The sequence below is a fragment of the Capsicum annuum genome, chromosome 6 (assembly GCF_002878395.1).
Source record: "Capsicum annuum cultivar UCD-10X-F1 chromosome 6, UCD10Xv1.1, whole genome shotgun sequence".
NCBI classification, from domain to species: Eukaryota; Viridiplantae; Streptophyta; class Magnoliopsida; order Solanales; family Solanaceae; genus Capsicum; species Capsicum annuum.
In genome coordinates, this window is record NC_061116.1 from 207,125,199 (window position 1) to 207,149,057 (window position 23,859).

At 32.4% G+C, this 23,859-nt stretch overlaps 1 protein-coding gene and 1 long non-coding RNA gene across 2 annotated transcripts; one reads left to right on the forward strand and one right to left on the reverse strand.

Moving 5' to 3' along the window:
- Positions 1–9,979: 9,979 nt before the first annotated feature.
- Positions 9,980–13,020, reverse strand: LOC107874745. Its single transcript, XR_001675576.2, has 3 exons — positions 12,826–13,020; positions 10,312–10,373; positions 9,980–10,233 (listed from the first exon to the last, which is right to left on the reverse strand). It is a non-coding gene; the product is annotated as an uncharacterized LOC107874745 (long non-coding RNA).
- LOC107874744 (cytokinin riboside 5'-monophosphate phosphoribohydrolase LOG3-like) lies at positions 10,960–12,213 on the forward strand. Its single transcript, XM_016721496.2, has one exon. It carries the CDS (start codon positions 11,049–11,051, stop codon positions 11,706–11,708), a length of 660 nt encoding a protein of 219 aa, XP_016576982.1. The 5' UTR covers positions 10,960–11,048; the 3' UTR covers positions 11,709–12,213.
- Positions 13,021–23,859: the final 10,839 nt, after the last annotated feature.

The following is a 23,859-nucleotide window of genomic DNA, read 5'->3' on the forward strand; positions in this document are numbered from 1 at the left end:
TAGGTATCATCAGCTTAAGATTATGGAAGTTGATATCCCTAAGACAACTTTTAGTACTCGATATAGGCATTTTGAGTTCTTACTGATGTCATTTGGGTTGACTAATTCTACGCAGTATTTATAGACTTGATGAATAGGGTTTTAAAGTAGTATTTGGATCTCTTTGTCATGCGTTTATTGATGACATTCTTGTTTATTCGAAGAGTGAGGTAGATTAGGCTAATAACCTCCATTTGGTGTTGCAAACCATAAAGAAACAATAGTTATATGCCAAGTTCTCTAAGTATGAGTTATGGTTGAATGCTGTGACTTTCTTGGGCCATATTATTTCTAGTGAAGGGATCATGATGGATCCACAAAAGGTTATTGTGATGAGGAGGTGGACTAGGCCCATGACTCCATCTGATATTTGGAGCTTCTTGGATTTAGTCGGGTATTATAGGCAGTTTTTGGAAGATTTTTCTTTGTTAGCTACTCCTTTGACTAGGTTGACTATGAAGAAGGTTAAGTTTTCTTAGCCGGATGGTTGTGAAGAGAGTTTTGATAAGTTGAAGGATAAGTTGACTTTGACTCCAATCCTGACTTTATCGAAAGGCAATGATGGGTTTATGGTTTATTATGATGCATCTCGAGTAGGGCTTGGTTGTGTTTTGATATAGCATGGTAAGGTGATTGTCTATGCTTCCATGCAGTAGAAGGTACATAAGAGAAATTATCCTACTCATGATTTGGAGTTGTTGGCGATTGTGTTTTCTTTGAAAATATGGCTTCATTATTTGTATTGTGTCCACGTGGATATCTTTTCTGATCATAAGAGTCTTCAATACGTGTTTGCTCAAAAAGAGCTAGATCTCAGGTAGAGGAGGTGGCTTGATCTTCTTAAAGATTATGATATGAGTCTTTACTATCACCCAGGTAAGGATAATGTGGTTGCTGGTGCTCTTAGCAGGCTATCCATGGGTAGTTTGGATTATGTAGAGGAAGGCAGGCGATATATGATGAAGGATATTCACCACTTGGCTAATCTTGAAGTTCATCTCTTAGACTCCAAGGGTGGTGGTTTGATAGCACAAAAAGTGGTTCGATCGTCTCTTGGTTTAGATATTAAGGGGAAGCTAGTGTTAAATCCTATCTTGATAAAAATTAAGAGTGATGTCGGCAAACAAAAAGTAGTGGTGTTTGAGATCAATGGTGATGGTACTTTACGGTACCAAGGAAGGTTGTGTGTTCCTAATATCGATGGGATATTACAAAGGGTTTGGATGAGGTACATGAGTCGCACTATGTTGTTCATCCCGTCTTGACTAAGATGTATCATGATCTCAAGTAGATCTACTGGTGGAATGACATAAAGAGGGATGTGGTTTATTTCGTGGCCAAGTGTATGGTGTGTCAACATGTTAAGGTTGAGCACAAAAGTTCAGGAAAGTTGTATCGAGAAATTAATATACTCGAATGAAAGTGGTAAGTGATCAATATGGATTTTATTATCGGTCTTCCTCGATCTCAGAATTAGTATAATTCAATTTGGGTCATCGTGGATAGGATGACCAAGTTCATACATTTCTTGCCTGTACAGACTACCTTTTTTAGTAGAGAACTATGCACGATTGTATCTTCAGGAGATTGTGAAGCTGCACGGTTGTATCTGATCTTGGTACATAGTTTACATCTCATTTCTGGTAGTCTTTCTAGAAAGGATTGGGGACTAAGGTTAGTCTAAGTATTGCTTTTCATCCATCGTTGAATGGGCAAGCGAAGAGCACTATTTAGACGTTGAAAGATATGCTTCGAGCCTGTGTGATTGACTCTGGTGACAATTGGGGTGATAATACATTTGGTGGAGTTTGCTTACAACAATAGTTATCATTTGAGTATCGGTATGGCTCTTTTTAAGGCATTGCATGGTAGAAGATGTATATATCCTATTGAGTTGTTTAAGCTTGAGAAAACGGGCATGTTTGGTCCGAATTTTGTTTATTAGGCGATGGAAAAGATTAAGGTGATTCGGGATAGGCTTAAAGTTTACCAATGTCTCCAAAAGTCCTATACGAATGTTAGGCGTAGAGACTTAGAGTTTGAGGTCGGGGATACGGTGTTCCTCAAGGTATCTCCCATGACGTGGTGTGGTTTGGAAAACAAAGGAAAACTCAGTCCTCAATTCATTAGTCCTTATGTAATTTTGCGGAGAGTTGGTAATGTTGCTTATGAGTTTGGTTAATCAGATCTTTCATGTTTCTATGTTGAAAAAGTATCTTTGATCCTTCTTCGATTGTCCCTTTGGAAGGATTGGATATTTTAAATTCCCGTTCTTATGAAGATGTCACAGTTGAGATATTAGATAGGCAAGTTCATCGATTGCGGACCAAAGATGTAGCTTCAATTAAGGTTCTATAGAGAAACCATAAGGTGGAAGAATATTTTTGGGAACGGAAGAGGACATGAAGTCTAAGTATCCGCATTTGTTTTTTGCTCCTAGAATTCATGCGGAAGTTATGTGTTTTGAACACATTTTTATTTTATGAGTTTTTTATAGGAAAGATTAACATCCTTGCATCTTTTTTTTCAAACTTTGTTGAAGGGATGTTTAATAATGCAAATGACATTGTGGTGTAGTTACCCCTACCTTGTCCATCATTTGGGTACGAATGTTCCTAGTGGGGGAGATTGAAATATCTTGGGTTTTGAACCTCAAAAAATTTCCTGGAAATTCATTCTCCGAACCCAGTACGACTCATGGGTACAAGCCATATGCTAGGGTACGAGTGGTATTGCCCTGTCGTATGCTAAACAGTGTTAGTTGGTGGGATGGTTTTGGTCACTAAAATGGGTACGACTTAGGGGTATTAGTCGTAAGGACTTGATACGAGTCATATCAAAGACTCGTATGGTGGACAATGTTGATTTTCCTGGTATTTCATTCTATCAGGGATATGGGTCATAGGTACGGTTCGTGTGCTGTGATTACAACTTGGATAGATGATTCGTATACTGTATAGTGTTTGATCCAAGGGTTGAGGCTTGGATTCGAGCGATGGATACCGATCATAAATAAGGGTACGACTCATATAGGTTAGTCGTATCCCTGTGACGGTTTAAAAGAGACTTAAGTAGGGATATTTTGGACATTTTCTTACTCACCCTAACTAGGACTATTATTTTTAATACACTTATGAGGTTATTTACCCTCTTATTCTATTCATTAACTCTTAGAAACTATTCCCAAAAATCTCATAATTCTCTCAGGAGCTTTTGGAGCAAGAAGGCTAGGGTTTCATCTTACAGATTGCTTTGGTGATTTATTTTTGTCAATTCTTTGGTTTAAGGCATTATTCTCTTCCTTCGTTGCTATTTCAACTAAAGACATGGTTTATATAACTGATTTTGATGGTTTTACTATTTCGTGATTATAGTTTTCAACTATTATTTGGGGGTTTTGATATTAAATGCTTGGTTATGATTTTCTAGGGTTTTAATTATGCTTTTATACGCATTAATAGTGGATTTGGGCAATTGGATTTCATGGTAATAGTTTAATGGTCATTGGAATTGGTTTTGGTTATATTATGTCCCTAAGGTGTGTGATAAAATGCTTATAAAGGTATGTTTATTGCATTGTATGTTTATTGCATTAACTTCTTTTAATGGAACTCTTGTATGTTTTAAACTGGATAATGAAATTATGCATGGTTTAAATTATTTGAAAAGGCTAAAGGAAAAATAGTTATACTTATGGAGAACATGGAAGTCTCCCAAGTAGATTTAATATGGAAATGGGAAGGGCACCTAAGGTCCCTTTAACCTAAATGGTTCGCTTATGGATATTATTCATAAGTAATGGGATGGTATGATGATACCATCAATATTTTCCTTGGTTAATAAATGGTAAATAGATTGTTTGGATATGGTTCTAATTGGGCATTAATGGTGGGGTGTGTAGTCAAGCCGTGGAAAATGGCGGTCCTAGGGGAACCAAAACTAAAAACACATAGTTGTCGATATGAAAGGTCTTGATGACCACATACAAGTGTCACATTTTATTTTGGGGTATGTACTAGTCATCCCATGGGATATTCCCTAGTTGTGCGGCTACACTCACTAGGGCCCTTTCAGTAGAGAAGCTGAACCCATATGGCCTGTGGTTGGTTAGGATGGCAAAACTACATAGCCCAGGTAAAGGTTTTAAGTGCAAGATAAATCCAGTTCTCTTTCCCAGCACTTATATATGTATGGTTGTATGCATTATGGATGGTTTTACTTGGTTTTATAAATGACATTATTTTATTCTTATCCTGAGACTCATGCTAGCAGTCAGTCGCTAACACGTCTACTGGTGGCTATAAATCCACGCTATGCAGGAATCAACCATTCTACTCCTCTTATTTAGCACGCAAATTCGGTATCAGGATAGGGATTGAAGTGGTGAGCTTCCATAATTTCGAAAGTCATCATTTTATGTTATGGATTTGTTAGACACTTTTCTTTTATTTTGGATATTGGTTTGGCCATGGTTGGGGGCATGTCCAAACTGAATTTATTTTTTCCTTCTGATATAGGCTTTGTGGTACTTTTGGGGGTTGGTATGGGTAGGATTGGTAGAGGTGTCAGCCTTAGCATTGGTATTAATATTGAAGCTGGCATTATAGGATATAATTTCTCACTGGTCCATCATATTAACTTTAGGATTAATTTTCATATTATGTTTTGGTATTCCATTTGGTTTATCGTTCATGATTTGGTTTGGTATGGTTGGGCGGTTGGTGTGGTATGGCTTGACTCAGTTGAGTCGGTCATGGTCGTGTCCCTATCCTAGTGTCTTGATGAAAACAATAACTCTATATTGTTATATGTTCGAAATTTAGTCTATCTAAGGCTGGATATAAGTAGTTGGGTTGGTAACAGGGGGCGGTCCCCGGTCCTGGTTGAACTTGGAATGCCCATTATGACAAGGCCTGAGATTGGGTCGGGTCACTCAAAGAGCGGAAAACTTTTTGGAGAAAAGAGTTAATTTTTTTACTAAAAAATTTCAAGCGATAGTCTTATCAGGGTTCTTGGAAGATTGAAACTCCGCAGAAAGCTTGAAGTTCAATTTTGCTGAGCCATAAAAGGTAAACATGCCTTTCTCTTTTAGTTTTTTTATTATTTTCTTCTTCATCTCCTTCTTTATAATTTTTGTAGTTGTAATTTTGTTTGCTGGGAGTGTTTGTTGTAGACGGTCTTGAAGGCGATAGGATGTTATGATATCAATATTATGGTTGTGTTTATGTTCATTATGTAAAATGAGATATCAATAGTTGAATGTGTTTCGTTGACTTTCTTCTTTTATTATTATGATTAGATGGATAAAGTTCTGACCTTTACTTGATTTAAACATGTACTCATGTCTTGCTTAAATTCGTTATTGATGGATATGTTTGTTTTTGGCATGCAAAGTTGTTCCCTTTATGTTGTAAAGAATAGTTACTATTGTTTATTTCGCCTTAGTAAATTAGATGGATAAAATTTCGACCTTTGCTTGATTAAAATTCGTTGTCATATCTTGTTTAAATTCATTATTGGTGGATATGTTTTCTTTTAGCATGTAAAGTTGTTTCCGTTACGTTGAAAAGAATAGTTACTTAATTCTTTTGATTAAAGAGCTATTTTTCTCCATAATTATATACCACGATGAAATGCTAAGTTCTTTTGATATATGTTTGCAATCATGATTTACTTCTTTTCATGGTCAAAACTATTTTTTATTTTCTTTTGTTTAGATTGAAAAATTGTTAGGGTTATAGATTTTGTTGAAATGGTGTAAAACTAAAATAGGAGTTGGCATAATTGAACACTTTCTTTTGGAATTAATTTTTTTATTATTTTTTCTATCTTGTTTTTGAATATAATCTCAAACATGTTTAATATGTGCTATTTGCTTCACCTCGTTTATTGATTTATTGCTTGAAGTATTTTTGTGCATTTAGAAGTCCCATTGTTATTCATATTCTACCATGAAATTTTTCTTCAAATCTGTTGGTTGATTTCATTTGGTAATAAAAAGTGTTGTTGCATTAGTATATCTTGTATTTCATTTTGAGATGTCACAAAAAGATTTCCTCATCTTATGCTCATTCCACTTTTCTTTTTTTAATGAAAACATGTGTTATACTATATCATATCATAGTATTTGATGCAAATATGTGTTAATCTATAGGGAATATTTGTCTAAATTTTAAGTAACTATGTTTGTGGATCCATGTTTTTATTTTCAAGGGCTAGTTGATTATATTGTGCTAGATTCAATTTTTTTTTTGTAAGATTGTTTAAGAGATGGGTTAGTTTCTTTTTCATTGGATAATTTGATTTGCTTTGATATCATAGTTTACTATTTCTTTATGCTTGAGAATGCTATCTTTTTCATTTCATCATTTATCTATGTGTAGAATTTTCGAACGCATATTAATTATTTTTCTTTTATTTTTTTTCTTTGCATAAATCTATTTTGGAGTACAAATGGACTCCTTTCCTCTTACATTTCTTAATGGACCAATGAGGTCCACCTCTCCGTGTCAAGTCCGAAGTTTAAATTAACCCAAAATCGATTATATGACGTGCGGGGTGCAAGAAGATAAAAGAAGAAGGAGAATGGGTCAAAACCAATTGATGAGGTCGCTAAGAGACTTGAAAAATCTCGATTTTTATTATTGCCTTATTTTTATTTATTCATTTATTCATTTATTTATTAATTCATTTGGGCCGCGAAGTCAAAGTTGTAATTCAATGCAGGTGAAACAGATTTTTGGTCTTAAAGGTCCAAAAACTAGCTTAGAACAGGTTATGAGCCAAAAACCCAAGTATTTAAATTAGGATAAGTGAAGATGAGCCAAAAGTCCAAATTAGCTTAGGACAGACTTTATGGATTTGGGCCTAATGGCCTAAGTCATTTAATCTCCCCCTTTCCCCTTTATATGCTAATTGTTCTTAATTTTCTTAGATTTAGTTACAAATTCTCACTAAGTCGTCAAATTTGTTTTGCACAAATCTTAAAAATAATTTTTTTGCTTAATCATCTTCTTTTCAAAAATCAATTTCCCTTTTTAAAGTTAGTCAAATAAGTTGTTTTCAAATAGTCCGGGTAATCTCAAGTTAGCGGATACTCTTGGTGCCTACACAAACTTCCAAGAGTATTAATAGGAACCACTTATTCAGAATTTCTGAACTTAAAAGATTTTTTCTGTTTTGAATATTTTAGTAATTTTTTAGTTTTTCTTGATATTTTTCTCAAAAATCAACTGACGACTCTATAATTTCTTAAATTGTTTTATAATTTTCTTTAAGATTTCGAAATAATTTTAAAAAGTCAAAAGTAATATTTTTCAAACCCTTCGAAATCGAGGGGCAAAACAGGAGATTATTGCTGAGACTAATATTTTGTTAAGTTTCTTCACTAGTATTGAACATTAAAGTAACAACCTTTTATTAATGAATTGTGTTTTGTGTTAAATTGGTTAAGTAAATGACGTTGATATTCAAATTAGATAATTCTCGCCCGGAGAGTTATGTCAGTCAGGACAGATTGGGTCTTGACAGATGGCCGTAACATAAGTTTTTCCTTCATAAGCTAATATTCATTACAAGAATGTAAACATTCAATCCTTATATAATAAAAACATCATCCTTCATCTAAGAATGCCTAACCAGTACAATAGAATAGTTCTTCTTTCTTGATGAAGGTTAAGCTGGGAACGATGTTGTATCCTCTCCATATGTCACTTATAAGGTCATAATGTTATCTAGGCATACAGGTATGAGTTTGATCAAATACAATTATTTTAAAAGGTTAAAATTTTGAACACATATATAAATTTCATATTCTTGTTTCACCTCTAGTGCTATCAACATATTTTTCTCTTCAGTGATTTTTTTTGTCACCAATATTTTTCTGTACATCCTCAAGAAGGGCATTTTCTTTACAACTACGTATTGATGTTAGAATAGCATTACTATTTATGTTTGTGATATTAAAATGTTACCACCTGGATGTATCTACCATACTCTTTGTATATTCGCTAAAATTGATGGGCTAACTACAAGAAAAAAAAGAGGACAACAATAAGAAGTCAGTAACATTAACGAAATTGGAGTTTCGTCTTTCAACAAAAAGAGAGGGAACTAACTTCTATAGTTCTATGAGTGTTCCCTAGAACCTTTAGTAGCACTAGTACCACTATTCAGGGTGGATTGTGATCAAAGCTAGGGCACAAGGTTCTCGATTCTCATGCAGACTAGATTTTAATAGAAAACTTAGAAGAGTTTTCATTATTTCTTGGGTTGTACTAATTTTCTTCAGCAAAAACATACACGACAACAAACACTAGTTAAAAAAGTTCAACTACTATTATCCATTCGGTTGTAACAGAATAAAACTAAGATCACCAAATTGAAGTTAGAAATGAAACACATACTTGTAAGTCTTAAGATAACCAACTTATTCAAAACTGACTACTAAAAGAACTATAAAGTTTAAAAGACATAATAACATATGGTAAAGACTCTTCACCACTTGAACCAAAACGAGCTAACTAGTACGATCAATTTTGATGTCTCCATAAACAATAACAGAAGAGTGATCAGCTCACTACCTTAGTGTAACGACCCATTTTGTCATTACTAAAAATATCTGAAGTACATGCATAATAATCTCATATTAGATATAAATTTAAATTAAGGTCATATAATATTTCTAGCATATAATTAAATTGAAAGTGTCCTTACCGCACAAGCTAAGTTTAAACTAGGGACAAATTCAAATGAGCACTCCTCCTAGAATATAAAAAGCTATGGGGACCAATACCTAACATAGTAAAGATCACTGACTCTTCTTTTCAACTCCACTGATCTTTTATTAATTTGCTTTTGGAGTACAATGTTGTGACTGTTTTATTAAAGATTTTCCGTGCTGAAAAAGTTGAGGCCGGCATTGTGGAACTCAAGCCATTATAGCGGGACAACAATAGTATATAAGCCTATTCTGTCCAATCAGTTCATAAACTGCGAAATCTTATTCCAAATCTCTCGAGGAACGATTTTCTCAAGGTTGGCATGGAAATTCTTTGTTGAGATAAGATTTTTACTCTCTTTTAACATCGATTACTTCATTCTTATTCTAGAATTATTAAAATATGAAATTTAAGGTGAAATTCTTATGTGTTAGAACCCTAAGTTCATGAAATTATGGAAAAAATCAATAGGTATGTGTATTTTCACAAAATTACGTCTAGATTATTAACTAATGATTCTCAACACAAATTTATTTTCTAAAACATGAATTTTGATAGTTGAAGGCCTAGAATTTAATAAAGAAGGAGATGGGTTGAGTATGATAGAACTAGTTAATAATTAATTAACCCTTGGGTAACAATATAAACTATGATTAAGGATAGTATCCGAGGGTTTAAATTCTTGAAGTATTTATTCAAAGAGTACTTCAAGGGTTAATTATATATATATATAGTCGGAAATTAAGTTATTTCCAACTACTTTCCGACTACTTGGTGGTAGTTGGAATATAGCTTGTTGGAAAAAATTTCCGACTGAAGTAATCAAAAATATCCGACGACTTTAGTCGGACACATAGTCGAATATTTAATAAATATTTATTTAATAATTATAAATATTTCGAGTAGTCAGAAATTTAATAAATATTTATTTTATAATTATAAATATTCCAACTACTGTAGTTGAAAATTTAATAAATAATTATTTAATAATTTTAATTATTCCGACTATTGTAGTCATAAATTTAATAAATAATTATTTAATAATTATAATATTTCCAACTACTGTAGTTAGAAATTTAATAAATAATTTTTTTTATATATTTTTATTAATTATAAATAAATAGTTATAAAAAAATATATAATTTAATTAATTTATATATTAATCATTTAATATATAAATTATTTGTGATCACTTTGAAACATCCAAACAACTAGTGGAATCAAATAGTTTAAGCATTTCAATACTAGTCCAAATGTCACAATCCAAAACACAAAATCAATTCTAATAGTTTAAGTCTAAATGTCACAATCATAAACAAAAGCCTACCACTACAATCTAATCATTTGATTCACTATCTTCCCCATCCTCAAATATTTGCGGCATATGGTCTTGACTAATGCTTCAAACTAGGCAAATTTGGTACAGTGTTGCGTCTAACTTTTGAATTACTTTGCTTCTGGTTTCTTTGTTTCACTGCACAAACAAACAGAAACAACCATCAATGACTATGTTATAGAAAATTAAGAATTCTTAATTCAAAATAAGATTAACTTGGTGTAATCTCCCTAGTACTTCTTCCCTTTTAATGGCTTCTTCATGGCTTTCATACAAGCCTACAAAAAAGAAGGTACCAACACAATCACCCCAACAAATATTGTATTTAAAGCACAACACAGCATAACACAACACAGCATAACACAATACAATAAAATACAATACAATAAAATACAATACAAGAATGAAGCATTTCATTTCAAACTTCAAACATTTATCAACATTTTCAATGACATGGTGAAGTATAGTTTTTGTCTTTAAGTTCAGAATATCCACAATTATGTTCAACTGGCCCCATAAATTTTTCATGGCATAAAACAATAAAACTTTATTCATTACAGACAAAGTAGAATAAAATTCAGTGGCAATATTCAACTTTCAGTTAATATGGGTATTGCTAAAAATTTATGATAGAAATGAAAATTGATAAATTAATAATATTATTTTTTTAAAAACAAAATTTAGAATTGGTCCGTTGGGCCCAAAGTAGTCGTTGTCCTAACGGCTATATAGCCGTTTTTGAGTTCAAAACGGCTACTTTGGCCAATTTTATTTTAAAAAAATCATTTAAAATATTTTTTTAAACCTAAAATAATTCCTATAAATACCCTACACTTTCAAATCATTTTCCACACATTTTTTTCATTCTCTTAAATCTCATTTTCTCTCAAATCTCAAATATTCTAAGAAAAGCAGAGTTACTATCGAGAATAAAGTAGAAAAAGTTTAAGAAAATGAAAATGGAAAGTGATGTTATGCTGTCAAAATTTAAGAGAATTTGTGTGTTTTGTGGGAGTAGTCAAGGGAAGAAAAGTAGTTATCAAGATGATGCTAGTGAGCTAGGCCAAGAATTGGTCTCAAGAAACATTGATTTGGTCTATGGAGGAGGTAGCATAGGCCTGATGAGTTTGGTTTCACAAGCAGTTTATGATGGTGGTAGGCATGTTATTGGAGTTATAATCAAGACACTCACGCCTAGAGAGTTGACTAGTGAAATAGTAGGAGAAGTGAAGGTAGTTGCAAATATGCATCAAAGAAGAGCAGAAATGGCTAAGCACTTTGATGCTTTTATTGCTTTACCAGGTGTTTATGGCACACTAGATGAGCTACTTGAAGTAATTAGTTGGGCACAACTTGGCATTCATGATAAGCCGGTAGGATTGCTGAATGTGGATGGATATTACAATTCATTATTGTCATTTATTGACAAAGCTGTGAAGGAGGGCTTCACTAGTCCCAATGCTCGCCAAATTATCGTATCTGCACCAACAACAACAGAGCTTGTCGAGAAACTCGAGGAATATGTTCCTTGTCATGAAAGATTTGCTTTGAAGTTGAACTGGGAGACGGAGAAGAAGTTTGGCAACCATCAAGCACAAGAAACTGTGCAGTGATTACAAAAAGGCGATTTGCAAGCATGTAATTTCTCTCTCTTTTAGGCAAGTTAGAATGGAGAGAAATATAAGGGTTTTTGCAACATATAATTTCAAACAATTTCTCTGTTAGTGAACAACAAAGTGTTAATGAATCGAAATAGGCCTCACATGGCTTCAATACACTTTGAGTTTATGTTTTGAACAAGAAAATGACATGAATAACAAGGTAACATTGCTAGTGAATCGAAATAGACCTCACAACGGCTTCATTAGACTTTGAGTTTTTTGTTTTGAACAAGAAAATGAGATGAATAGCAAGGCAACAATGCTAGTGAATTGAAAGAGCCCCACACGGCTTCACTAGACTTTAGATTCAACAATACAATGTTAAAACGATAAAAATTGCTCAACATAGTACTTATACAAATCTCTTTTGCCACTTCATTGACATATGATCCATCTTCTCTCTTATGAGTAGCAAGATAAAGTTTTGTTCATCCAGACTTATGCCAGTCTCAACCATCTACAAACAATATTAACTTAATAAATCAAGGATATACCGACATAGATCTCACCAAACGAATGGCTACCAATTTTCCGGCCAAGACGAAACTTATTACTGACACGAGGCTCCATTAATTAGAGGCTCAAAAATTAATTATCAAAAATATTAAAAGATACCCAGATCTTGAATCCACAAAAAGGATCTAACAAGACAAAAAATGAGATTAATTAATTAATTTTTAGATCTAAAATTGAAATGAAATTAAATTAAATTTTCAAAAATCAAATATTAAACTTTAAGTTAAAATCCAAAATTTATCATAAAACTATAAAACTATAAATTAAGTAAATTACTGTATGCACAACTTCAGTGATACAAAGAATCAAACAAAGAAATAACAAAGAAGAAAAATAATGAGGTGTATTATAGGCCTAAAAATTAAACCAAGTACTGGTAACTGGTTATCTATGTTATGAATAGCAAAACGTATGAAAATAGACCACAGTTTAATTAATTAAGAGATTAATACAATCAAACAGATCCACAAAGATTCACCCAACACCGCACACCTAGAAACTCAAAAGAAAGCAACTACTACAAGTAATTAAAATCTAAATACAATAAACTCACCTGCAGCTAGCTAGCGGTTTACAAACCCATATTCTTTCTGTTCCTTGATCAAGTAAGTTTTGTATCCAACAACAAGATCTAGTAGGTAGGCAGGTTGTATATAAGTAAAAAGTGATGACTTTGCTTGAAATAGCAAAGGAAAATGGAAAATTGGAGAATAAAAAGAAAGAAAGAAAGAGAGCTGAGATATGAAGAAGAAAATTGAAGAGCAAGATAAAGGGCTTCATATAAGAGTAAAGTAATATAAGAGTAAAGTAATTTAATAATTAAATATAGATTTCCCACTACTTCCGTCGGAAAAAAATTTAATATATTTAATTAATTATAATATTTTCGACTACAATAGTCGAAAATATTTTTTATATATTTAATTAATTATTAAATTTCTCTGTAAAGGTATGATTATATATTTATGTATATATTTATTTAGCTATTAGTATTTTCAATTATAGTATTCAAAAATATATATTTAATAATTAATTTATTTAATTATTTATATTTTTGACTACAATGGTCAAAAATATATTGGTAGTAATTTATTTAAATAATTATTTAATTTTTTTATAAGGGTATGATTATATATTTAGTCATATATTTAAATCGGGTAGAAAATTAATATGTTTAGTAATTAAATGTTTACGACTACTTCAGTCAGTTAGATATTTAATATAATTAAACTCTATGTTTAGATCAATTATTTATAAGATTTCCGACTACAGTGGTCGGAATATATATTTAATTATCTAATAGATATTTTCGATCATTGTAGTAGAAACATTTTTATTATATTTAGTTATTTAATAATTCTGACTACAGTGGTCAGAAATATTTATTTAATAATTTATTTAAATAATTATTTAATTTTCATATAAGGGTCTGATTATATATTAAGAAATATATTTATTTAATTATTTATATTTCCGACTATAGTAGTCGGAAATACATATTTAATTATTTATTTAAATAATTATTTAATTTTTATGTAAGTGTCCGATTATATATACTAATATATTTATTTAATTATTTTTATTTCCGACTACAGTAGTCAGAAATAAATATTTAATAATTTATTTAAACAATTAGTTAATTTTTGTATAAGGAACGTGATTATATATTTAGTATTATATTTATTTAATTATTTATAATTCCGACTACTGTAGTCGGAATATATATTTAATAATTTAGTTAATTAAATAATTTATTTAATTATTTATATTTTCGACTACTGTAGTTGGAATATATATTTTTTGAAATTTGCTGTCAAATATTCTGACTGTTTCTGTCACAACTAGTATTGAAAAAATATTTTGTGAAAAAATAAATAAAAAAATAATATTTCCGACTGAAGTAGTTAGAAATTTTCGAATCCTGTTTTCAGCCGAAAATTTCGATCAGAAAATAGCGAATTTCTGATAGTGTTTGACCTCCATTCTTATTTATCTTTTTTCTCCTTTTTTTTGAATTTTTCACTTATTTATGTATTATGTTACAAAAACCAAAGAACTCCAGCAGCCTTTCTTGCCTACATTTTGTATTCAAAACTCATAATTACTTAGTAAACTCTCTTTATCACTCCCTCCGTTCCAAATTATCCGTCCCAAATTAAGGTGGTACATTGATTAAGAAATATAATAAATAGCATGACTAGTTTACTATAGTACCCCTATTAAATGATGTTTACATTTTAATTTAAAGAAAAAGTAATTAATGCGAAGGGTAAAATATGGAAAAATTTTTTTGTCTCTTCTTGATTAATGAACAAAGATAAGTAAAAATGAGACATCAAATTAGAAAATTTGAGACGGATAATTTGGGACAGAGGGAGTATGCTAATTAGCAGCCTTTCAATTGCCTAGTATTCAAAGCTAATTATTTTTAATTAAGTTTTCGGTTTTGCACACCTCTTTGTCTCCCAAGTGTTAAATAGAAAATTTATTACGGAGTGAACATGGTGAGCGGATTTTAAATTTGGTGATTTCTCAAGCTGTATTTTTGCCTTTGTTCTTTTCATTTTTTTTTATTTTTCAATTACTTGCTTTGATAAAAAAAAAAAAATAGGAAATCAATCGTTACTTCTTAAGTTATGCGGCGACAAAATTATTTCTTATTGATTTGCATTCATATGCATTCGTTGTCTCAAGAAATTTTACCTTTTTATAGATAGCATAATTGTAGTTTCTTATTTGGTAAAATATGTGCTAATATACTTGATTATTTTTCAAGTTTGCAGGCAAAAGTTGTGCGCATTTTTTCAGACGTAAAATATGTTTTTTCCTAATTTTGACAGATTTAGTGGCATCTCATTTTTGTTAAAACATAGACATGTGCTTTATTATCACGAAAGTGACCAAGCAAGCATATCATAATGGTTTTAGACAATAAGCTCACAAGCTACCCAAAAGAGCTTTTATTATTAGCATTGAAGAGTATGGGAATAGACAAAAAGAAGGTAAGATGGAGATGCATGCAATGAATGTATATACAAAGAGTGTGTGCATTTATATGAAATGATTTATTAAAAATTATTTTATAAAAGCACATTAGAGGGAAAAAAATAAAAGAAAAATTATCTTGAGGAAGAAAACTACAAGTTAAGTGTAGAGAAAGAACAAAAGAAGGAAAGAAAAACAAAAGGTCAAAAGAAAAATAATTATGTAAATAACATTCTTCCTTTTGACCTAATATCTCATTTTGATGGCAAATTAAGGAGTTTGAATCAAGATAAAATAGATGTAGATACATAGAGTGTAAAGAAAAAGTGGATTCATGACGCATTGTTGCTCCTTTTCAAGTTTAATAATCACTCTTAGTTCAATAGTTGCACTCGTAGTTGCATAATTTCACACTACAAGAAAATGTATCTATAACTATGAAATATAAGATATGAATTTAAAAGTCGTACCTATTATCTAGTAATAGCCACAAAAATTTAAATTATGCAGCTATTCACTAATTCATAAATTTTCTTAGCTATGCAAATTAAATTGACAAAGCTAATTTCTCATTTTTTTTCTACAAGCGCTAGTAATCGTGGTAACAATTGCCTAATTAGTTACAGTAAATCTTGTAGCTAATCATAAGTTTTTACCATGCAATGAAAGTTGTAGTAGCAATAGTAATTTTTTTAGTCGCAATAAACTATTTGAAATAAAATATGTAGCTAAATAAATGTTCTTGCTTCAAGTTATAAAATTTGTGACAACAGTTAAATGAGATAGCCACGTCTTTTTTTTCATAATAAAGTTTCATAGCTAATTATTAATTTTTGCCACGAGTTGAAATGTATGTAGTAATAGAACCTTTTAGCCACGATAAGTTTTTTAAAATAAAATACTATGGATGAATAAATATTTTTGCTTCAATTTATAAATAGGGTATTGTAATAGTTAAATGATAAAGCCATAAATATTTGCTACAATAAAATTTCGTAGCTAATTCTTAGTTTTTACCAAATGTTACAACTTTTTGTATCAATAGTGACCTAGTCCTTTGGGCCACAGGTGACAAAAAACTTTTAAAAAATAAGGTGTGAGTGACACAATTCTTAATTATTGAGTGGAGGTGACAATTACTTTATTATGGATTAACAAAGTTGGGGAAGTTTGAAAATAGCTCAAAAGTTTTAAAATTTACACTTTGATCCCAATGTTTACCTAATATAACGGGAAAGGGAGAAAAAAAAAAGTACCTTTCTCTCTCTTCTCATCCATTGTTGTTTTCTCTCTCTTAGCGATTTTTGTTGTTCATTGTTTCTGTTGCTTTATTCATCATCTTCTGCTTCATTATCATCATCTTCTACTTCATTATCATCTTCATCTTCTTCTTGTCGACCATTTGTTGTTGTTGTTGTTGGTTCAATGCTACTGCTGCTATCTGACCAATTTCTTAGGTCAAATTTTATTTTCTACATCACTTTCCACTTTGGCATTACTTAATAAGTGATTTTGGTAAGTAAAATTATGATTTTTATTAGTATTTGTCATTTGGGTACACTGCTGTTTTTTCAATAATCGATAGAACCCCGATCATGAATCCAAAATAAGTGCCCACAATTTAAACAAATCAATTATCTGGTGCATTAGATGAGTAATCTGTTGCATCATAAGATTTATCTGTTGCATCAGACTTGTTATCTGCAGCATCAGACTTATTATCTGTTGCATTAGACTAATTATTTATTGTAACGGATGATTAATCTGTTTGGAACAACACAAATCAGCCCCTGCCACAAATCCAACCGATAACCAATATGTTTCAACTCTTGCTATTACTACTGGATTCAAAATTATTCCTTACGTCCAATTACCCGTCCTAAATTTCCTAATTTGATTTCTGATTTTACCCATGTTTTACCCTATGCATTAGCCACTCTGTCTTCAAATTAAAATGGAAACATCATTTAATAGGGGACTATATGTCGACCCAAGTTGAAAGCTTTTTTCTCTTATGAAATTTTGATTGAATAACAAACAATGGTTATTTCAAACACCGTCTACTGTCACACCAACTGATCAGTGGGTTATGGTAAACTAAACATGGTATTAATTATTTTTCTTAATCAACGTGACATCTCAATTTGGGATGGATAATTTGAGACGAAGGGAGTACAAATTAAAATGTCAAAGCCAAGAAACAAACAAGTCATCTATTGCAACAGACTATTTATCTATTACATCAGACTGATTATCAGTTGCATCAGACTTATTATCTGTTACAACATATAAGTAATCTGTTTTGAACAACACATCAGCCCATGCACAAACCCAATAGATAAATCTTTCTATTGCTACTAGATTCTAAATTATTCCTTTTTATGTCCAATAGTCGACATGTTTGTTGAGAAGATAATAGACAGAATAAAAATTAAATATGGATTAAAACGTCAAATTTATTAAACAAAAACAAATAAAAATACATATAATAGACTAAAAGAAAAAATAATTAATTATTATTATTATTATTATTATTATTATTATTATCATCATCATCATCATCATCTTCATCATCATTGCCAGTCGGCGAATCTTCAACAGGAAGTAGCAAGCCCTCCTTAACCTGTGTATCTCGTGGAGTATTCCTGCTCTAACTCCTCCCAGTTCCCATTATAGGTTATGAACTTGATTTCGAAGTTCATTCACGGTGCCTTTAAGAAAAGCAACGTTCCACACTGGGTCAGCCATCTAGAACACATGTGAATTGACAAAAAACTTAAAATCAAAAGTAAAGATCTTACAAATAACCAAATGTAATACAATGTAAACTACAAATTGGCAAGAATAAAACTTACCTTAGTCAGGGAAGAGAAAGCGGTGGCAGTGAAGGTGTAATATGAAAGGTGAGATGCAATAAATAAATAGAGTGTAGTTGAATGAACGATTGAGTAAGGAGGGACCTATTTATAGAGAATTGAATTTGAATAAGAGGCAAAAAGGCACGACTATTCACCTCCATTCATTAATTTTATTTTTTATTAAATTAAGAAAATAAATATTGTGATAAGTCATTTGTTATTACGAACCATTTTTCATATTAAATAATTAGAAAGTCATGAGATGTCTTTTTTACCCTCTCAATAACAACAATAACCTTTTTTTATTAATAAGCGCCTGTTGCAACATATGATCGATTTGTCGCATCAGATTAACCTATGTTGACATAAATTGCTCAATTCCTAGCACCAACTGTCGACATGTTGAGAATAAGAAATAAATAGAATGATAATTAAATACTAAATAAGAATTAAAATTCAAAGTCGACCACCAAATGAAATATAGATTTTTGAATCCCTTGGGTAGATTCGATTTACAAAAGGAAGAAAATACATATGCTAAAATAAAAAACATTACCTAGTTATTATTACTACTATTATTATTATTGTCAATTGGACATTTTCATCAGACATTAGCAGGGCCCTCCTCATCCTTTCTCCGAAGTCAGCCAAATCTCTTTGGAGTTCATCAAACTGCCTTTGAAGTTCCCATAAGGACTCAATATGAATATTATTGTACGAATATGGATCATCCATATTTGTAAGGAGAGGCTTATTTATAAATTATTTTATCTTGAAAAGAAAAGAAAATTGCTTTAAAATAAATCTAACAGATGGGTAATTTGTTGAAAATATATTCCTTCTGTTATATAACTTATAACATATTGGCAATATTTTGCAACAGATATATATATATATATATATTTTTGATTTCTCCAATAGATATGTGATATGTTGCAACAGGCTGATCATCTGTTGTAACAGATATCTCCAATTGTTTGATAATATAAATAGATGTGGCATCGGTTGCAACTAGCTAGTCATATATTTATTCAATTTAAGCCATAGATGGGCTAGGAAGAATAAGGTGTGTGCAGATGGATCCATTATCATATGTGTGGGATTTAAGATGTATTACTAATAAGATCATCGGGACAACACACAAAGTACAATATTTTTGTGAATGCAGTTTTTAAACGATTAGGCACTGATCATTCAAACAAGATCCTGCATTGTACTGTTAAGTTTGATGGGTTCAAAATTGACAAGGCTGAGGACCTCATGAAGATGGTGCAGATACCCTGTTACGAATTACTGATGGTTGTTTCTCGTGTTTATGTGTGTCAAGTTTTGAGAAGGCATCAATATTTATCGTCATTGCAAAGAACCAATAGCGATTGGACTTAAGTTTAAATGTTCATTGGACTCTAAGAAAACTTTCGAAGCCTCACACTGCATCAAAGAAGAACGAAAAAGCAATAGAAATTCCCCTAGAATAAATTTAAATGGTTGGGTTGCTCGGGCAGAAGGTGCAGTAGGACAATGCCTTCAAGGGAAAATTGGTAGTTGATGGAAAACTATATCATCTGAGAGCTAATTGAAGAAGCCACATAGGGTAGAAAGTACTTATAGAGAATTTAGTTGATGGAATTATCTTAAAAGATGAGAAGTCTGAATCAAGTGTAAATATGAAAATGTATCCGGTAATGGAATTTCGTCTGTTGTCTCTTTGAAAGAAAAATAATATAGATAGACACTTTGCTAGGGAGCTATGACTAGGTAGCATAGTTGGGATTATCACCTAGATAGAAAATAAGAGAAGATCAAGAAAGCAGCCTCACGGGCATCGAGGTTGAAATGATGTACAACAAGTCTAGAAAACTTACGCCAACAACAACTGTAGTTAAAATAAGGAATCTAAGTGAAAACGACAATTTTTGAATTTTAAATTTCATCCCAGGCCTTCTTGTTTGTGTTTTTGATCAGATCCACTTCCATTGACCTGATCGAAACCACAAACGTGATTGAAAGACAAATTGAGTATCATTACTTCCTTAGCAATATATATTAATTAATTATGTTTTCTTTCCTTAGCATGCTTTCAACATTCCTTGTAGAAGATCAGATGCTTGCTGTAGTATGTGAATCTCGATGATTTTCAAGCTTACCTCCAGCTTGCTGATTCTGTATTCAAGCTGGTCGTCACTACCTTTGAAGTTGGTCAAGAGTTCCTCATCTCTTGTGAGCTCGAGACACCACCTTTAAAGTTATGGCATTTTAAGATCCCTTCAAAACACTTTCATCAGAAGCCTTACAGGATACATGGAGGGTCGCTGTGTTTGTTTTAGGTCAAAATGTCTTGATGCACACTGAAGATGTGGTCCCAACAGTTGAACAACACACTTTTACCAAACGCTACTTAATGCATCTTATTGAACCAATTAGTTATATTAATAAGCAAGGAGTTACGTAGCATATGATCTAAACTGACTCTACCAAGCCTATCAAACATTACGTAACTCCAGTCTCATTACCCTACCAAAAAAATATGACCGAGTTAGTGTATAAATCAAACGAACGAGCTCAATCTCTTAGCATTTCTACTGATCACTCTTCTCCAATATAGATGACAAGATATCTGCTATGCAAAAGTCTATACCATTGCTAGACCTTCTTGCCAAGGAGCAATTCAAGTCTACATCGTTGCCAGACATGCATGTATGGCGATGTGTAGACATTTGCATAGCAGATTTCTTGTCATCTATATTGGAGAAGAGCAATCAGCAGAAAGGCTGAGAGATTGAGCTTGTTTGATTTGTGCACTAACTCGGTCATATTTTGTTGATATGGTAATGAGCCTAGAGTTATGTAATGTTTGATAGGCTTGGTAGAGTCGGTTTAGATCACACGCTACGTAACTCCTTTCTTATTAATTTATCAAAATGGTTGAGCAAGATTCATTGAGCAATGCTCGATAAAAGTGTGTTGTTCAACTGTTGGTACCATATTTTTAATGTGCATCAATACATTTTGACCTAAAACAAACACAACGACCCTCTATGTATTCTTTAAGGCTTTTGAAAAAAGTATTTTGAAGGGCTCCTAAAATGCCACAACTTTGAAGGTGATGTCCTTGATCGAGCTTATAAGAGATGAGGAACTCTTGACCATGTCATGACCTGAACCGGGGCCTTGTCCATGATGAGCATTCCGAACCATAAAGGCCCGGAACACCCCTATCTGTTTGGTAATCATGCACATAATCCATATGATAAAGAAATGTGGAAGATACACAATATAACGGAAACATGGTCAAGAATCATATGAAAACAATAATGGGGAATAATCCCAATCTCAATTAACATCTCGAAAACGTCTACAAAATCTCTACTATATGAGTGAAACAAATAGCTATTTCAAAACTGGGACAAGGCCCCCAGTAGACCCAAAACTAATAAATGATAAATGGAACTGCCAGATATCAGGTCTTCCAAAATATAGAAGGCTCACCAAGTGACTATGCAACTCTGTCTAAGGAATCTACTAATTTTCTGGACCTCTAGACTGCGCCTCCGAACTTGGGAGGAAGGGGGTCAACACAAAAGTACTGGTACGCAGAGATATCAAAACAAAACATAATATCTTTACAAAATATAGGTGAGAGCCATTATAAAGAAATTTCATATCAAATCATTTGAAAACACATGGGCGTAATGTAATTGTTTTCAACAATAATGTAATACAGCAGGGCTAGGTGGAATACCCTACATCATTTACACCAACTGTCAAACCTCGATTGACTCCAAGATTAGAGTATACGTGAGGGGAAGACACACAAGATCACACAGCATGGTGTTTCGACCCAATGATAGTGCCCAAGATCACTTAGCCCAGGCTCCTACCCATAGTCCCAATTTAGGAATGACATAAAGTCAAGTACACAAGATTACTTAGCCTGGTACCAAATTCCTGTGTCGGCAAACACGGTTTCCAGCGATGAGCCCTTACAATCAAACACCTTCTTTGGGCATCTACCTGTCTCATGTAAAATCAATGCATTCAAACTTCATTTAACTCAATCACATATCATATTCTGTAGGATATCGTCATACCCGACTTGCAAGTCATCAATATCACATCATTCTTCTCATTCAACCATTGTATTCAACATGAATAACCTTCTCGTTTTCAAGTTAAAATCATATCAATTCTCAAAACATTTCATGTCATGCTCTTCAAGACGTTTCAAATAATTTACATCATATGAACATTTAAAACAGATTCATATCAAAAGAGAAAATTTTTTATCATTCATGCTCTCAAGTTAACATATTTTTGGAATTCATGCATGTACATATATCATATAGCAAATCACTTTGGGAGTAGGCCTAAGGACCCAATCAATATCATAAAACGTTTAGAACATAATCATATTCATAATTTCAAAACCCCATTTGAAAACATTAATTTTTAAAGCCCATAAGATTTTTAGGATAACTCCACATACCACTATTTCGGAAGATAATGGGTGCTTATTGAAGCCCACATTTTGGGGATTCTTAATATACAATCAATTTTGGAAACCCACGGTCGAATCTTGATCTACTTAGATTTTTATTTTGAAACCCTTATGAGGGTTCTTGAAAAATTTTGGTGATAATATGAATGATATGGGTTTTTGGGAGTTTAATCCCGCGTTTAAGTTGATAGGGGAGTGGAAAATTACCAAAACACCCTTAATGAGACGGAACTTAAAAGCTGAAAAATACCCAGGCGTGTCGCATGCTATTTCCCACCGCAGTGGAGCATGTGACACATGCTATATCGCATTCTGACACCATGCGATGGAGCATATGACGCATGCTTATCGCATGGTGCTACTATTTTGAAATTCAAACACGCCTTAAATGATGTCCAAAAATTCCGAAACTCATCCGTGATGTACTACAACCTTGCCCCATCACAACGCAACAAGAAAATCTAAAAACGGATGTCGGGAAGGTTGAAAAGTTGTATCCCGAAAGTTTCCAGCTAAAATGACTCTAAGTCCTCTTTAAACTTCGAAAAATTTTCAAGTTTTAAGTCTAAAAGCACACTATTAGAGGCTAATCCATGCACGACTTTTTTACGGGGCACTACATTATCCCTCCCTTGGGATCATTCGTCCCCAAATAATGATGCAAAAAAACAGGCACACACGAATTCAAGTAGATTCAGACATAGAAAAGAAGACATAAGACAAGAATTGTACTTTCCATCTCACCATTCGTTGGATAAAAAAGGTTTGGGTATCTAACTATCATGTCATTTTCTGACTCCCAAGTTGCTTCTTCAACTTTCTGATTTCGCCATAGCACTTTAACTGAGGCTATCTCTTCGCTCCTTAATTTTCTAACTTGGCGATCTAAGATTGCTACAGGCTCTTCTTCATAAGTCAAAGAATCATTCACCTTGATTTCCTCCACCGGCAACACTAAATAATGATCCCCAATGAACTTCTTCAACATGGATATATGGAATACCAGATGAACAGAACCCAAACTTGCAGGGAATTCTAATTCATACGCAACTCCACCTATTTTTCTCACAATCTGATATGGTCCTATATAGCGAGGACTTAGCTTACCTTTCTTCTCAAATCGCATAACTCCCTTCATGGGAGAAACTTTAAGAAATACCCAATCTCCAACTTCAAACTCTAACTCTCTTCTCCTAACATTGGCGTAGGATTTCTGATGACTCTGAGCCGTCTTAAGTCTTTCTCT

Excerpts from the sequence above, each read along its gene's own strand:
- LOC107874744 (XM_016721496.2), top strand. The coding sequence starts at position 11,049 with ATGAAAATGGAAAGTGATGTTATGCTGTCAAAATTTAAGAGAATTTGT.